Source organism: Hermetia illucens, chromosome 4, assembly GCF_905115235.1.
Source record: "Hermetia illucens chromosome 4, iHerIll2.2.curated.20191125, whole genome shotgun sequence".
Lineage (NCBI taxonomy): Eukaryota > Metazoa > Arthropoda > Insecta > Diptera > Stratiomyidae > Hermetia > Hermetia illucens.
In genome coordinates, this window is record NC_051852.1 from 33,767,414 (window position 1) to 33,783,368 (window position 15,955).

General features: G+C 41.9%; 1 protein-coding gene and 1 non-coding gene across 2 annotated transcripts in view; one reads left to right on the top strand and one right to left on the bottom strand.

Moving 5' to 3' along the window:
* Positions 1-2,323: 2,323 nt before the first annotated feature.
* LOC119653439 overlaps positions 2,324-15,955 on the bottom strand; it is a 46,824-nt gene continuing 33,192 nt past the window's right edge. Inside the window, exons 2-3 of the mRNA XM_038058019.1 lie at positions 2,903-3,040; positions 2,324-2,833 (exon numbers count right to left, since the gene is read on the bottom strand). Coding sequence (XP_037913947.1) covers positions 2,324-2,833; positions 2,903-2,965 — 573 coding nt within the window. The 5' untranslated portion in view covers positions 2,966-3,040. The remainder of the gene's footprint in view (positions 2,834-2,902; positions 3,041-15,955) is intronic.
* On the top strand, positions 13,292-13,362 carry Trnag-gcc. The gene has a single exon. It is a non-coding gene; the product is annotated as a tRNA-Gly (tRNA).

Here is a 15,955-nt window from a genome sequence, read left to right on the forward strand (position 1 = left end):
TGGTTGTTGCCCCCTCTGCCTCTGAGCCGAATATGGGTAGACCCCATCAAGCGTTGCAGGCATTTGGACTATGGGCCCAGATATACAAATTGCGGAGGAGCTGATGCAGTAAGTGTGGACAGAAAGCAAAGATGAAAAGGAATGTTAATTTGTCTGCAGGAATGATGGCGTGTCTGGGGAAAACATTATATAGTCTTCATGGCTAACCGGTAAGGCCAAGGATTAAGATGCGGCTCACATGATTCACATCCTACAAATTAAGTTCCGCTGGAGTGCAGCTAGTGCAATTCGCTTGGAAGTAAAAGCCGACCTAGTGCTAATCAACAAGCAAAGACACACCTTCATGGCATCTCTACATATTGGGTACCGCTGCCACCTGGGTTGGTAGGGCGCCCGACTTTGGGTTCGAGTTCAAGGTCAGCAGGATGGGTTTGTTCAGATATGATGTTTAAGGGAGCGTTTTTTAGCGTTTGAATGAATGAATTCCGATGCCGGCTTGAAGCTCTGAAGGATGCGGTTTTGAAGGCAGAGTTGCGGTTTGTGGGGATTTTAATGCAAGAGCACTTGAGTGGAGTATGCGAGATCTAGACTCCAGAAGGCAACGGATTCTGCCTGGTTGCGAAGGAAGCATTCTCGACGTAACCTTTGCGTCGGAATCACTAGACGGGCTCTGAAAGAGTTCTCGGTCTGCGGGGTTCTCATGCACAGATGGGCATTCAGTCGTAACAAGACTTGTTTATATTCGTGGACGACAAAAGTCGCCGAGATGAAAATGGAGTGCCATAAGCTCTGTCATTTGGCACAGAGTGCAAACAACTGGGAAGAGATATTCACCAGAATGACACAGTCCAGTACATAAAAAAAGCAAAGCTGGCTATTGACATAAGCTGTTTGAATAAGTGGATGGGATTTTAAGGGGGCTTAGTTATTAACTGATAACTCGAAAAATCAGGACTGTGCAGAAACTCTGCTAACTTAATGTTGAACAAATCGACCACATCGTATGGACATTATTCAATGTGCATTCTCTTCGGGTTGATGTCGGCAGGTGGCAAAGTCTATGTTATGCACGCAAGCACGGATATGACGGTATCGGTATACCATCGGCCAGACTTATTTCTCGGCGCACTCAACTCTTGTCTAAAGGGGACATTTTTTCTTATCATGGGAAAGCGACGGAGCTCAACGCTGATGGACAAAGGAAAGGCGATTCTGATCCCTCATCTGCTATCGTATATCCTACATACTTGACACATCCCGGAAGGTGATCGAAAAGTTCTTGACAAATAAACTGGCAGAGCGATACGTGATGGCGAGGACTTCTCATAGCAGTTCCGTTTTAGACCAGGAATGTTCGCAGTGGTTGCTGTCATTGCGGTCGTTATCGAAGTGAGGGGTGCAGCAGTCTATCTAGATAAGCGTTGTACTTTGTAACGTTTGATGCTAAAAATGGCAAAATTTATTTTCCATGCGCCATGTTGCAGTTGTTGAATATATCTCCATATCCACCAGACGCTGGAGATTCAAGGGACAACACAGGGAAACTTTCTTCGGATAATATTCTCAGAAAGACGTTAAGGAATACTGATAGTGTACTTTCGAGTTCTTCTATTTACAGAGAAGCTTGAACGCGATGCAAAGAGGAATCGGATGTCTAGTGGTTCTTTGAACCAACCAATTTTCCTGCTCTCTCTCGTTCGGTGGTTGAAACGGATTCGCCGCCTTGGAGACTCCCAAGGCAGGAGAGTGGGAAGGTTAACTCAAAGTAATGCGTCAGACGGTTCCAAGCAAGTTCACTGGTGATGAGGAAGTATTTAGTTGGTAGTCCGACGACATATTTTTTTGGAATCCCAAACTAACCGCGTGAACGCATTCACCCAGCCAAAAGAGAGAAAAAGTGGGAGCAGAGGCAGTGTTAAGCAGAATTCATGCCGCCAAATGCAAAAATTTGCGGTAGTCAAAAATCGTTGTGAAAGGACCTGCCCTCTAAAGTATAATTTTCTAGAAACTGGCCTCGGAAGCCTAGGGATTTCCAGTCAATACAAGGAAGAAGATGAGATGATCCTATGTTCATCACATTTATCGCGAAAATATATCAGAGAGGAGAAATCTGCGCGCTCCCCGATTCGAAAAATTTCGCCAGGGTTGCGAACGATAGTACGATCGACATAATATACCAGACCTGAGTGCTTGGAACTACGATTCCTCCCATTTTTGGGGCTTACCCTAACTTATGGTACCAGTAAAAGCAGTCTTGAGTAGCATCATCAACTTTTATTCAAACTAAATTTTATTTCACTTATATTTAGAGCCTTTAAGATCGCTAGGGCTGGATGAATTGTTTAATTTTTTTTGTTTTTAAGATTTTAGCTTTTGCAGTTGCGTTTGCGAAAAATACTGTCTTACCAGTCAACTTTTCCGCTGTGAAGTGACAGTCAAGAACCATCACGTTGTTCGGTTTATAGAATAGTCGTAATGGAATTAAATCATTTGAGACCTTCATATTTCGTATAACATATTTTCCAGCAGGCAGGGGACAGACCAGTGAAAGATTCGTGTATTTTCGTACAAGGGCCGTTGCAGCGTTCATTATTGCATTGCTTCTTGCTAAACGGGCTAGGTCACATGTTTTATAAGCAACGTCTATTACTTTCCAAGTGATCCTTTTCCCGATTAGTTCATATATAGACAAGCGAATTTTAGGGTTTCTAACGGCTTGTGTTATATTCAAATCTACGTTGCACACAGTCTTGTTGATTATATCAACCCTCATTGCACCATATTCAGGTGACATATAGGCACTGATATTCTCGTAAACACATATATAAGCTGTCTGTAAAGTGAGTTAATATTTTCGTTAGGTTTATATATTTTCAAGAACTAGATAAAGTGTAGCACTCACTTCAATTTTTAGAAGCACCGTCACTAAAATCAAAGATGGCAGAACATACTGTATCTCTATCATTGTTCTATCTGAATTGGACAAAGCTTTAGGCTCATTTGAAATCAGTCACCATTTAATTTTTGGCTCATATTATCTCTGGAAATGGATAGGAAACGGAAAAAATAGCTTTGATTAGTTTGAGTGACGCATGGTATTAGGCTTATAATTCTGTAATTAGTGAAAGATCATGAAGATGATAAAGCAATCCAGAATTCTATTTCTAGCAAATAATAGTGTTATGCTCGGCTGAGGGCCAATATACAGTTTTTATATTTCAACCAATTTCCGTGAATCTCTGTCGAACCTTTTGTCCAATATTCTTCCTAAAGATTGGAATAGGGCAAAGAATTTTATTACAGAAAAAGGCACCGTAAAGGAAACTCCAGCCACTAAGGAGAAAGAACTGCAGGCTAAATTCTGCTAGTTAGAACTGTTTTCTTCACTTTTGCGAAGAAAAGTGGAAGAAAGGAAAGCTGGTAATGTGATATGATCTGCTACTGGTATGTGAAAACGGTTAAATGTGGACCGGGCACTATGAGCCTGTGAAAACTCCCAGCTGGACCGCAAATGCAAAGTGGACGGTAGCGACACGCTGACAACCCCCGTAACTGGATGCGGCAATTCTTTGCGAGTGGCAATGCATGCAAAAAGCGTAGGACTAACAGTGATCGCAATGAAGTTGGATTCTCTCATATTAATACTAAGACGAAGGCGGGAAACAAGAGGATGTATCTTTGAGCCGCAACCTCATTTTTCACCATTGTTGCGGGGGTTTCTTCCTAGGATGACAAATGCCTGTCTGTTCGGTGGCCAGACAAGGTTTAATAATCAGGGTTTTCGCAAAGGGTGCTTTCAATGAGAGTGAGTGCGCTGATGGGGTGACCTTAAGGTTTCTCCCTAAGGTAATTCCAGCAGTAAGTCCTTACTACTGCTCCTTGCTACTCTCGAACTAGGGCAGTGGACATCATCCGCATGTTTAGTGAACAGAACCCGATCATTTAACTAAGATGCCTGAGGATGAAGTCCATAAGGGCCTGGAAAAATCAATCTTTATTTTTTATTTTTCCTGAAAATATATAAACTCAAGCATATCAGAAAAATGTAGAGCGCCATTTTCATTTCGAGAGTGAAGAATGCAAATAATCGAACAATAATGACTTTTGGCTTAACATCTTCGGTGCCCTTTTCCATACTTAACCTTCCCGGAGAGAGAGAGTGTGCATCCATTTACAGAATCAATGTATGAGGCTCGCATTGGTGAAGGAACTACAGAGCTTACCTTTAAGAAGCTTCTCCGAAACCTTAAACAGAAGAAGCGGAAAAGTAGGAAGCGAGAAATTGAACGGAGCGAGCTCGACACCAGTTTCGGGAATCAGATCTGCGCTGACCGGACACCGGTAATCAATAGAGGCGATGTATTAATCACAGAAAATGGTTTGCACGAATGTACGGTATCGTTTATGAACAAGGATGTGGACACTGTAGCACCACCAAGCGCGGTAATTTTCAGTGAAATTGGAAGTAAGAGTATCGAATCTTTGGCGGTAAAGTTTGAGGGATTGAAACCTGGGGACATCGACGTACCTTTCTAATTATGTTCTATCATCAGGATTATCATTTAGGTTGCTAAAATCAATCTCCAACTTAATTCCTTTCACTGATACAAATCCGGCTTCCAGTTTACATAATTCCTAGCTTAATGATAAGGGGAATAGAATGCACCTCCATATGAGAAATAAATCCCTCCCTTATACTTGGCACCTATTTCTATTCCAATAACATGGAGCAAAAGCCTTCTACCAAATAATATAGCGTTCTTCTTCCTAAAAGTATTGGTTCATAAGTGATATGTGTATTTCTAGGGTGATCCCCTGCAAGCCAAGTGCTCACTAGAATGGCGACATTCGAGAATGAGTTTACTTTGGGAGCTTTTATGGATATCAAAAAGCCTTCAGTTATACCCCCTTCGCACCTGTTTCTAACGAAGTGAAAAATCTACACTGGATCTGGAAGAAAGTCGATTGAAGCAAGGTATCTTAGTAGTTGTTTCGCACTAAATGGTAACGCTATATCATACCAGTTGGTGTTAATCTATCAGGAGTCTTGCTAGAGCCAGGATTTAGATTTGAACATCGTTGAGCATGGGTAGATTGTTTGATTAGCTAGCCAGGGTTCTTTTTTGGATGGGGTGAGTGAATGCGTTGAGCTCCCGCGACCATAAGCCGTCGGATTGCCAGTTAAATACCTCCCAAACATCCGAGACCGGAGCCCTTGGGCATATCACTACGGCTAGTTTACCCGCTCTCCAGCTTTAGGGGCCTTATAATCAGGAAATTATTTTCAACTATGTGAGGGGAATGAAGGAAAGGAAGTGGTTTCCAAGAGCAACCTCAACCTTGTCTTCGACAAAAAGGAATTCGAATCTAGTCTTCGCCGAAGCACTTATCAACTTCCTTTTTTTTCCCTTAAACTACAACTTTATTCCTTGCATATCTTACAAACTTTGACGACGAGAGTCACTTCTGCGATCACCATCACAGTCGGCCCTCTAAACTCGCGGAAGGCGTCTCCTCCTAGGAGCAACAGCCCATATCCATAGCGGAACGGATTGCATTGCACTCTTGAGAAAGCACCTCTTGTTTAAAGTAGGATTCCAGGGCTTGTTATTAGCGAAGTTAAAGCCGGAAATCTTGCAGCCGTTATTTGATTTGCACGGAAAAGCTCATTTACGAATCGAGTTTCAATCGGAGATACGTAATCGTTGATTTGACTCTACTATATAATTGTCTCGCTGGTAGGCACAAGACGTACGGTTGGGATTTTCGTTTTAGATAAAATTATTCCTTTGCATTTTTCCCAGCTTATGGCTGAAACAATAAACAGTCATTCGTCCTCTTACCTGTCGTTTCAATACCCCGAGCTTACTTGCCACATATACGACAGTATGACAAATAAAGTGTACCGCGCATCATCAGCATAACCAACCAAGGGCAAATCATTTGTCGTGTCGAGGTTTAGGACTTTATTATAGTAATTTGTCCAGAGATCAGATTCTTGGATTAACGTCCAGCATCTCCAGCGTCTCATAGAGTAGGAACGGTCGCTTAGATAATTCTGCAATATATGTAAAAGGAAGCCCGGAACCGGGGAAGAGTTTCTAGTGTGTCTATCATATTTGGCCATCTTCGGAAGACATTTCTAGCATGGAGCGTTACCGGAAGCATTACTTGTCAATATCGACGACTGTACGCCTCAGTTCGATGAACCCCATCCACAATCTTTACTTTACACTTAGGGTCGGCACTTACTGAACATTTGGAACACATTCATGAAACAGGTTGGTTGGTATGCAGACAGCACCCCAAAGTCTCTTTAGTCTTTCCATCTACCGACGACAGAAAAATACCAGTTCATGTATCACTGTCAGGATGTCAGATCACCTCGTACACCTTCGTCATGGTGAAAAGTGGGCAAAATTTTGTGTGTCTTTCATGCTGTCGATATTAATCTGAAGTTGATGCACAACGAATAATTCTTATAAGATACGGTCCATCTGTCCGACATCATGCGTACAGTGCTCCCGCAGAGCACATATTTTGCGGGTGGTCAGTATATCATCCAATAGATCTCAGTTCACAGTCATTGCGAGCGTTGCTTTTATTTATCGCGATGCAGTCTCCTTTTGACTGATCTGTATTGTCATTCAGAGTTATCCTTCCTCTTAGTTAGGCCTTGAAGACCGAACATCACCCCGTGCCCGAAGGATGTGCATCGTTCTGCCGTCTAGAGTTCCTGCAGAGATTGCTACTCTCTTTATCGTTGCAAAATTTTGCTTTATGACCTACCTGTCCGCATCTGCGACAAGCTGTCCTCTGTCAGGTCCCGGTAGAGTGTGGATGTATGGCCATAGTCCAAATACCTGTAACAATTTGCCAACATACTGCTCAACCAATTTGATTTTCCCTGATTGAATCTTTCCTCGCCTATTGTTCAGCAACTTATACCACAGCCAGGTTTTGGCGTTGAGAATTTGCAAAAGTGGTACCTATCCGAGTATTGGTTACCTCTGGGGATTCACACTTCATAGCATCCTTCATATTTGATTCTCCACACTTCTAGTTCGGTTTTTTCTGTAAGCCGTAGGCAGACAGTTTCGGCGGGGTCTGGCAGGTAAAATTTGAAAGGACCTCAAGACAATAGAGTAGCTTTTTTATTACCCTTTAAGAAGGGGATTTGAAAGCGCTAGTAACGCTTCTAATAAATCTACTTACTCATACTATCATTTGGAGAAAACAGGGTTGGAAGGTCGGTTATTCGTAGATGATGTAAGGAGCAGGACAAGATGGCCTTGGTAACCTGGTTTCATCCGGTTTTTGGTGAAGATATTTCTCTTGCCTGCTTTTCGAATACATTCTGAAATTCGCAAAAGCCTACGAGCGTCGTAAAAATACAGCGTAGGTTTAAATAGAGGTACAAGGGTTGCCACAATGGGCCTAAGCTTTGAGAGTTGCTGTACGCCACGTTTGCTGGAGCTAATTTAACGAATGATACGACCAAATATAGTCTGGTATTTTTTCCTTTTCTCAAATGAAATTTTTTTGTTTGTATTTCGAATCCCTAAAAACGCACTTTATATCGAAGTTAACGTCGAGTGACTTTGTTCATTTTTTTTTTGTCTTTACAATTCTATCCTTAGCTGTTCCATTCACAAACACTACCGTTTTACCAATTGACTCTTCCGCTGTGTAGTAACAATTAAGAACCATCATTCGGATCATTCGATACCTTCAAATTACCCATTGTTGTATCTGAATTAGATAGCACTAGAGACTAATCTTGACTCAGTCACCATTTTATTATGCGCTCATCTGATAGATAAAATCAGTCAATTACTAACGGAAAAAACAGTTTTGATGAGTTCGAATGAGCCACGTCACGAAGTTTGGAACCCCATAATGAATGAAACATTATGGAGATAGCGAATAATATAATTCATCAGAATAATTAGATGCTTTTAAAATATGATGGTATTATGACTGACCGATGTTTAAATAAGGCAAATAATACCATTCCGTAGAGTTGACACAAGCACGAGAGCTTTTGACGATGAGTGCCACTTCTGTGATGTTATATCATAGCAAAAGTCTTGACAGAAAGCTACATGAGAAACCACAATGAAATTCCCACATTTGATAGTTGACAGTCACCATACTCTGATAAAATGCCTCACTAGAATGGAGTGTATAGATCCTTCCTTCCTAGGGTAATGACAATTGCATAATCGCAACAGTTAAGTATAGATGTATCCTGTGAGGAGTTTTGATAGTTCTTTTCAGGTGAAATCACTTTTACAGATAAGCACTCAGCAGAAAATAAAAGAAAAATCTCGGATTAGGGCAACCAACCAATGGTGAACTGCGTTATGAAATTGCTTCACCCATCAGCATAACTGGCATTCGTTATGATCGACGCAGAGACCTCTCAAATGTAAACTTTTCCACCGTGTCGTTCGCCTATTGCCCTCTACAGTCCGGATGGTGGCTGACTATAAAAACGATGAACAACACCTCGCGGTAGCGGAGGCGAAGATGTAGAGTTAGACCAGTGGCGTAATTTTCCATAATCACGTCCGAAATGAGGATGTCCGTGATCGATACGCATTTGCATCGATTGTAGAAAAGTTGCGAGAGAAACGTCTCTGATAGTATAGACATGTAATTCGTGCTGACGAGAACTCACCGGTGAAGATTGGTCTGAACATAAAAATCGATCGGAAATGAAAGCAAGTCGGAATACCGGAAGCTCGCGCATCGGGCATAAAGGTTTTGTGTTCATCTTATGTAAGAAATTTAAACGCGCATTTTTCTATCCGTATATAGCTACAAATCCAACATAATCCTTGATATTTTTCTAAACTACGAGACATACATACATATTACAGGCATAGATATTGCGCTCACCCTAAACAAACAAACTGCATATTTCCGAATACCTCCGAATAATTGATATCTCACATGGCTACATTCTGTGAAAAAAAAATTTGCATCCTCCATTACATGTATGGGGAGCCCCCCCTTAAACTTAACACAAGATGGCGCCACTGACTGCATGTAAAAGGAACACCAGATTACATACTCTCACTAATTTTCGTGACAATCGGTCTAACCGTTTCCGAATAAATCGGGTGTGACAAACAAACATACTGGAAATTTCGAAGGACGGGTAAAAAGCGGAAAAATTACTAAAGTAAGATCCGTTGAAATATATTTCAGTTTTCTGTAGCACTTTCCGCGGAATTTGTAATCATCTAATTGACCATCCTGCGATAGTCGATTCCAGTGCATAGAATAGCGACAGAGTTGACTTTGTTACTATCCGGCCTATTCACTGCCACTTCTGCTTTCTCGTCAGCATGTTAACGGTTTCATACGCTGATGAAATTCTTTGTTGAAAATTATGTGAGGCTAGAGTACCCTGACAAAACGAAACAGAGAAATGTTGACGAAAGTTTGAAGCTTTCTTGCAATAGCGGCGATTATTTTCCAGACGCTGTTCCAACATTACCGCGAAGTGGTTTCAACTTCACATTATTATTGAGGTATATGCATTTCCAAACTTTAGGGAAAATATCAATGGTGGATCTTGTGTTAACGGGTTCGAGAGAAGAATCCTCCGAAGAGCTTTTTCCCCCTATGTAAGGACAACATTTTTGGAGCGATACCACGACCGTTACGGATAAACTTCGGATAAAGAGGCTGCGGTGGGCGGGTCATCCAATCCGTGTAATGTGGATGATTCAGCCTACAAAGAAATATCTATGGCAGAAAAAGAAAACGTGACATACCCTGAATCAGATCGAGCGACAAGTAGGCTAGGACGCCAGACAGCTTTTAAGCATATCGAATTAGTGAGCATAGGCGCATACTGCCTGGACAAAACACTAGCTGTGGCGCCGTTACGTTGCGTAGCGGTTAACTGACGGCATAGCTTCCGATTTTCGTAAATCTGGATCCCCGCGGCTTCTGAGAAGAAAAAGAGTTCCAAGGAAGCGGCTATGGAAAACATTGTATAGCTTTTGCAGTTTGCGATTGAGGCATGATACGACATATTGAAGCGGCCAAACTATTAGTGCAACAAGAAAATATCGGTTTTGAAATTGTCTTCTCCTCGTGTAAGATGACTTGCCAAATATTTTGAGGGAAACTACGCAACGCTGAGAGCTGGCGCAAGAATATTGTATAGAATCTCCGAAGTTGCCATAAGACGAAGCTGCTGGGATGGGGGGCAAACTTGCTATCTGGAATCTTCCGTAGCAACAATAAAAGTTTGTTTCGTGGCTTCAGATTTATTGGAGCGGTATTTCGCTCAAGGTAAGTCCCAGAAACCTAGTGACCCGTACGGGTAGCTTTTACACAGAAGGTAAGCAGACATGGCCATGAAACCGAATTGGCTGCCGGTCTACAATCGCCGTAACTGATGATACGATGGTCTCTCTTCATCTGTTTGGTTTGAATTCCCTGATGTTGATATTGGCTGCTGGTTCGAATTTCTTGTCGACGTTTTCGGTAATCTACTTCCAGGAGGCCTACCAAGGAAAATGCTTCACTGAGTGCAAAACTCACGGCCATGCTTAACCAGCAGTAACGATGATGGTGGTGCTTAACTGGGGTATCTTTGATGCAAATTTTTCGATATCGGTGCTAAGCGTAGATGTCGTCCAATTGCCAGGCTGAATTATTTTGGTGGAGACTCCTACGACCCTTTTTGCTTTCGACACAATTGAATGTATTTTCGTAGTTTGTCTGCACATCGCATTCAGGCGAGCCTTGATTATGTCGTCAATCTGAAAATGCACCTCAATCCGTAACTCTGCTCGAATGAGTCGGGATCACCCCGATTTTTCGGCGGTATCCAGCGTCAGTTTTCCATATCTCATATTCATCTGCAGAAATATTCTGTGTACTTTCTTTTTGTTAATATTAGCATCCTAGTTTACGTCTTTCCATTATCGTTATCTGTCTCAGCAGGATTTCTCTTCCTGGGCTTCTTCGGTAGTTTTAGTGGGAAAGGGTGTACATTCACGATGCCAACTTGCTTGTACGACGATGACGGCTCGTGTTTTCCCATCGTTCCCAAGAGGAACGGTGTTAACGTTAGCCAATGGCCATTTCACCGCCTTCGTTTCTCTTTCCTTGTTGTTGGAAGTCTGCTTATCCGATGTGGCTCGGGTGTATAAACGGTGCAAGCTTTCATTCTGATTAAGGTAGGTTGTGTCTACTACAATACTGTGGTAAACTCCTCAAATGTTGGTACCACTACAATATGGCCCATCAACTGGGATAAAAAGCTAGGTAACACTATCCTTCGATCATTAGTTCCAAGTGAACAGTGGCCTTCTGGTAGGTCTCCCATTAATTATTGTTTCCGTTAGTACCGCTTACCGTACCCCGGTAAGGCATCGATGTTTCTTCTCATTGTGTGTTACTTTCTGATCATTCAGAGTTCCGTAGCGCTTCCTTATTTGATTGCGGTCCGCCATGGCCTTTCCATGAAGTATGCACATGTGAGTTTTTCGAATGATCAGTTGAATAACGCAATGATCGCAAGGCAGCAGTGTCGAATATTTATGATCTACCTCTAACCCTTAGCATGTAATCTCACTAGTTGTAACCCAGGGTTCTGTTTGACCGCCTCGATTTCTTCCGCACTTGCTGACACTTGGATAAGTTGTAGTACTTTTCGTCGTCTTTGATCATATTTGATGGCAATTTTAATTTATATCGGGTGAGATATGCTACTAACCTTAGTAGTTTCGGGAAGCTGGAATACCGTGTTAGCAAGTCGAATCCATTTGATATTTCCGAGAAACAAACAACTTCGATCACTTTGGTTCTGCAACCATCGTGTCCCTTTCTACCACAAATTGTCTTCGTATTCCCCGGGCTGATACCCCTTGTTGCACAATCAACGGAATTCTCCTTTGATTTGACAGTTTCAGCCCTTTTTACTAATGTCCCCAACCTTAGTCACTCGATTAGGGATTGTACAATTGTTGAATCACCCCAGCAATATACAGGTAATTCATCTAGCTGCAATGTTGAGATTACTGTGGTTATCATTTCTGTCAATAATAATGCTCCGTTGAGCTGCAGTCTCGCTAGGGGCATATTTGCTTCCTATGGCTTCACCCGATTTTTACCATAGAGCAGCGACACAACCTTTTTGGATCAATATATGAAGCTTCCCGTGTAGTTCGCATGGTAAATTCTTAGAGTAGCCAATCCAACTAGGTATGTGGCACGCCTCGGCTTCGATGCGTTTCCAGGCAGTCAACATTTCTTTCGAGGGGACATCATCCCATCATTCATCGATATCAACTGTGGTCACTGGTGTCACCTGCTACCAAGGAACACCTTTGGGAACCTCATAGCGAACTATACCACATTAAAGCTGGGGTTCCAAAGATGTTCTAAAATGGAAGTGGAAGACCAGGAATGTCTACTGGATCAAAAATACGCTGCGCAGTTTTTTTAGAAATATGTAACATAGCTATGCAAATCAATTTTGAAATTAGTATCGACCTAGCCACTCTAAATTTATTCCTTTGTCCATCGAATAAGAAAATTCCGATTTTCTTCTGCCAAGACTGATTTCATTAACTGATAAGCTCAACATAATTTTTCATGGGTTTTAAATTTCAATTGGTAATTCGTTTTGATTAGAAGATATTTAAATCAGATTGCAAAAACAAGTTTTACTCAATGCTATTGCGGCAGTAACGCTGAGTCGAGGGTACGAACATCTTAATTCACCAAGACAAATCGTTGCAGGAGATTTACAAGAAGCGAATAAAATATGTTCTGTGTTTATAAGAACTGATGGCTCTGCGATTTATAAGCTAGCATCATGGAGATATCCGTAGCTGATTTACTGAATTCACTATTGTAGAACTGGTTGCTGGTAATTCATAAAATTGCACAGTTACAGTACGGGTTGCTTTTCAAATATTGTAAATATTGAGAGCACTGCACCTACATATATCCTGAATCAACTCAAAACAGCTTCCAGAAGAAATCTTGTTTCAAACCAATTCGTTATAATTATTTATTATATTTTAATTGCTCAGTTGTTTTCTTTACACTAGCGAAATGTGGTTGCTGTACATCTTCCATGAGCAGCAACTGATCACTGATAGTTCGTTAGTGAAAGGCTACTTGTTGATCATCGTTTGCTGAGTAACAAAAGTAGATTCTCTAGTTTTTGTAGTTTCTATAGTTATAATTGGAGGAGGAATGTTGAGCGCTAATTTCTTGGATTTTATTTGGAGATTTTCAAGTAATGGTATAAGCATCGGTGGTTCAGTGGTAGAATGCTCGCCTGCCACGCGGGCGGCCCGGGTTCGATTCCCGGCCGATGCATCTTTATTGCCTTATTAAGAAAAGATGGGGGCTGAAGAGATCAGTCATTTAATTGACGACGGAGGTGGTGGATATAACAGAAGATGTTTTAGTGATTTTTTGGTACGTTAATACAATAACTTGATTAATTTAATATAACTGGAACTTGAAATACAAATATTCAATCAATCAAGGTTTCTTCATTAATTATCGAAATTTGATTATACATGGCAAAGCGAACTTCAATAATAAAATTATGAGAGCCAACATCTTATCTTTGTTGCTTTAATCTTAGGCTTAGGAATTCGACACTATATGTAGGCAAGTTCAGAATATTTTCTATGAATAGTTGTGACTAAATCTCAACATAGTCTAAAAAATTTGTCACACGTTCAGATTTAAAAACCTTAGCTGAACAGATGAATTAATGCCAATGATAATGTTTTTTTCTCGGGATCATATTATGGATGCAGAAAGTCGCCCCATTAATTCTCAAATAACATACAAGTGATAACTTCACATTTTCGTTTATAAATAGCTTACACTTGTAAAATCTGTAACTTGTCTCATTTGGGATGGTAAACTATAGAAAATTTTATATGTAAATAGTTGCTGAACTACTATAGATATTTTGGCTAGTGACAATTGCAGAACTCTGTCTATAGGCATGCGTTGCGCGATTTGGCCGTAACTGGTCCTCTAGGTTTTAGGTTGGACAGACCGCTATCTCTCAAGGCCAACATAGGGTCGGATCATTATTTAGGTGTTGTGTTATGGCCTGTCATAAAAAACACAATTCTCAATCTGACAGTCGAAAGTGAACAAGCCACCCATAACAAAGGTCTCTACAGCACCTTTTAGGGTAAAACGGATGTCGCAATAATTGCAGCTATCAGATGTCTTGGAGATAAAGCGTCGACGAGTGATCATCACAACCACCTGAAGAATGTTGCCATTGGTCCGGCAACAAACATATTTGGCTCCAGTTGCAAAAAGAGTCATAGCTGGAGCTGGTTCGATGATAATTGTAAGCTGGTAATAGAATAGAAGAACGGTGTTTCTTGGAACTCCGTCGAATGGAGCCTGGGAGAACCAAAAGGTCTGTGAATACAATAAGTACATAGAACCACCGGGCCACGCGCGGAAGTTTTACAACCAATTCAGCAGGAGCTTTATACACTTCGATGTTCATTCTGCCAAGAGTCACTTTTGATGAGCATATGAGCTCCTCAACAAACCAAATATAGGCGAGTTGAAGGTCACGTCATCCAAAAACGACGGACAAATCTTGCCCCCATAAAGAATGGAAGAAACGGTTCGTGTGATTGATCATAAACCTTCAGCAACCGATTGAATTACCGCTGGATTGGTTAAATACGGAGGCAACCTAGTGGTTCATCAAGTTATAGTCAATTAGTTTAGTTTAGTGGGGGAGATGCAGCTCCAAGCACTCAGGTCTTTGTTAAGCACATTGTACTATTCCCGGAGATCGTCTGTTCAATGGCCTTTTACCTACGACGTTCACAGACTTTCGCGAATCTGAAAACATTCTCCAGAGGCAGATTTGCAGACTTTTTGTTGGAGAAAACTTTACGAAGGTATCTTCGTCTGAGGTCTGAAGAGGCCGGGCAGGCGCATATAAAGTGAAGGGCCGTCTCTTCCTCCTTTTTACATTGGCTACATTAAGGAGAAACCACCACTCGGTTTTTCGCATGTGGTAGTTTATGGAGCAGTATCCCGTTAAAAGCCTTACTAAGGTTTACGTGTTCCACTGTTCAAGAGCCCCGGGTTGCTTCGTTTCTTCAGGAGTCCCAATTACTGCATTCGGTTGCGTGAATCTTGAGAAGTGGCCACCTAGGAATGTATGTATCCCTTTTGAACTGATCTACTAGCCTTTTCAGGTGGGTTCCTTGGATTGGGAATTAAAATCATCTTCATTGACCGAGTTAAATGCCCATTTCATTCGTTCCAGTGAGACTACGATGCTAGATTTTTCGATTGAGGGGTATATGCACCTGTCACCCCTGAGATTAGATTTTGGATGCTGCCTGGAAAGTGCAGTTCAACTAAATATTTTGCCGTTTCTTCATCGCTTTCTGTGTACCTCCCACTCTGTATACGTAGATAGCCCAGTTTCTTGTTACGTTCTTTGAGAAGGATTCGGTTCAGCTTTGAGGTTTTTTTTTGGGAATAGGGTAGGTGAATGCGTTTGCGCACAGAGTGTTGGACTCCCGCAACAGCACGCTGGCGGACTACCAACTAAACACCTCCCTGTCATCAGAGAACTAGCCTGGAACCGTTTGACACATTACTTCGGACTAGCCCTCCCGCTCTCCCGGCTTTGGGAGCCTTCAAGTCAGGGAATTCCCTTCACCAACGGGAGGGGAGGGGAGGAAGGGAGTTGTTAGTTCAGGGAACCCCTTACCGTCCGATCCCTCTGCCGGTCGAGTTCAATCTTCTTCGTAGTAAGAAGAGCCCGAACATAATGCGCAATACGATTCCAGCTGCTAGCGCTCTTCAGCATCTCTCGCACAATGTTATCTGGAGAGAGCTCCCCTGTGTCTGCATAAAGCTGCTGGCGGAGGCCGTCCCACCTCTCGCAAGAGAAAAAGGT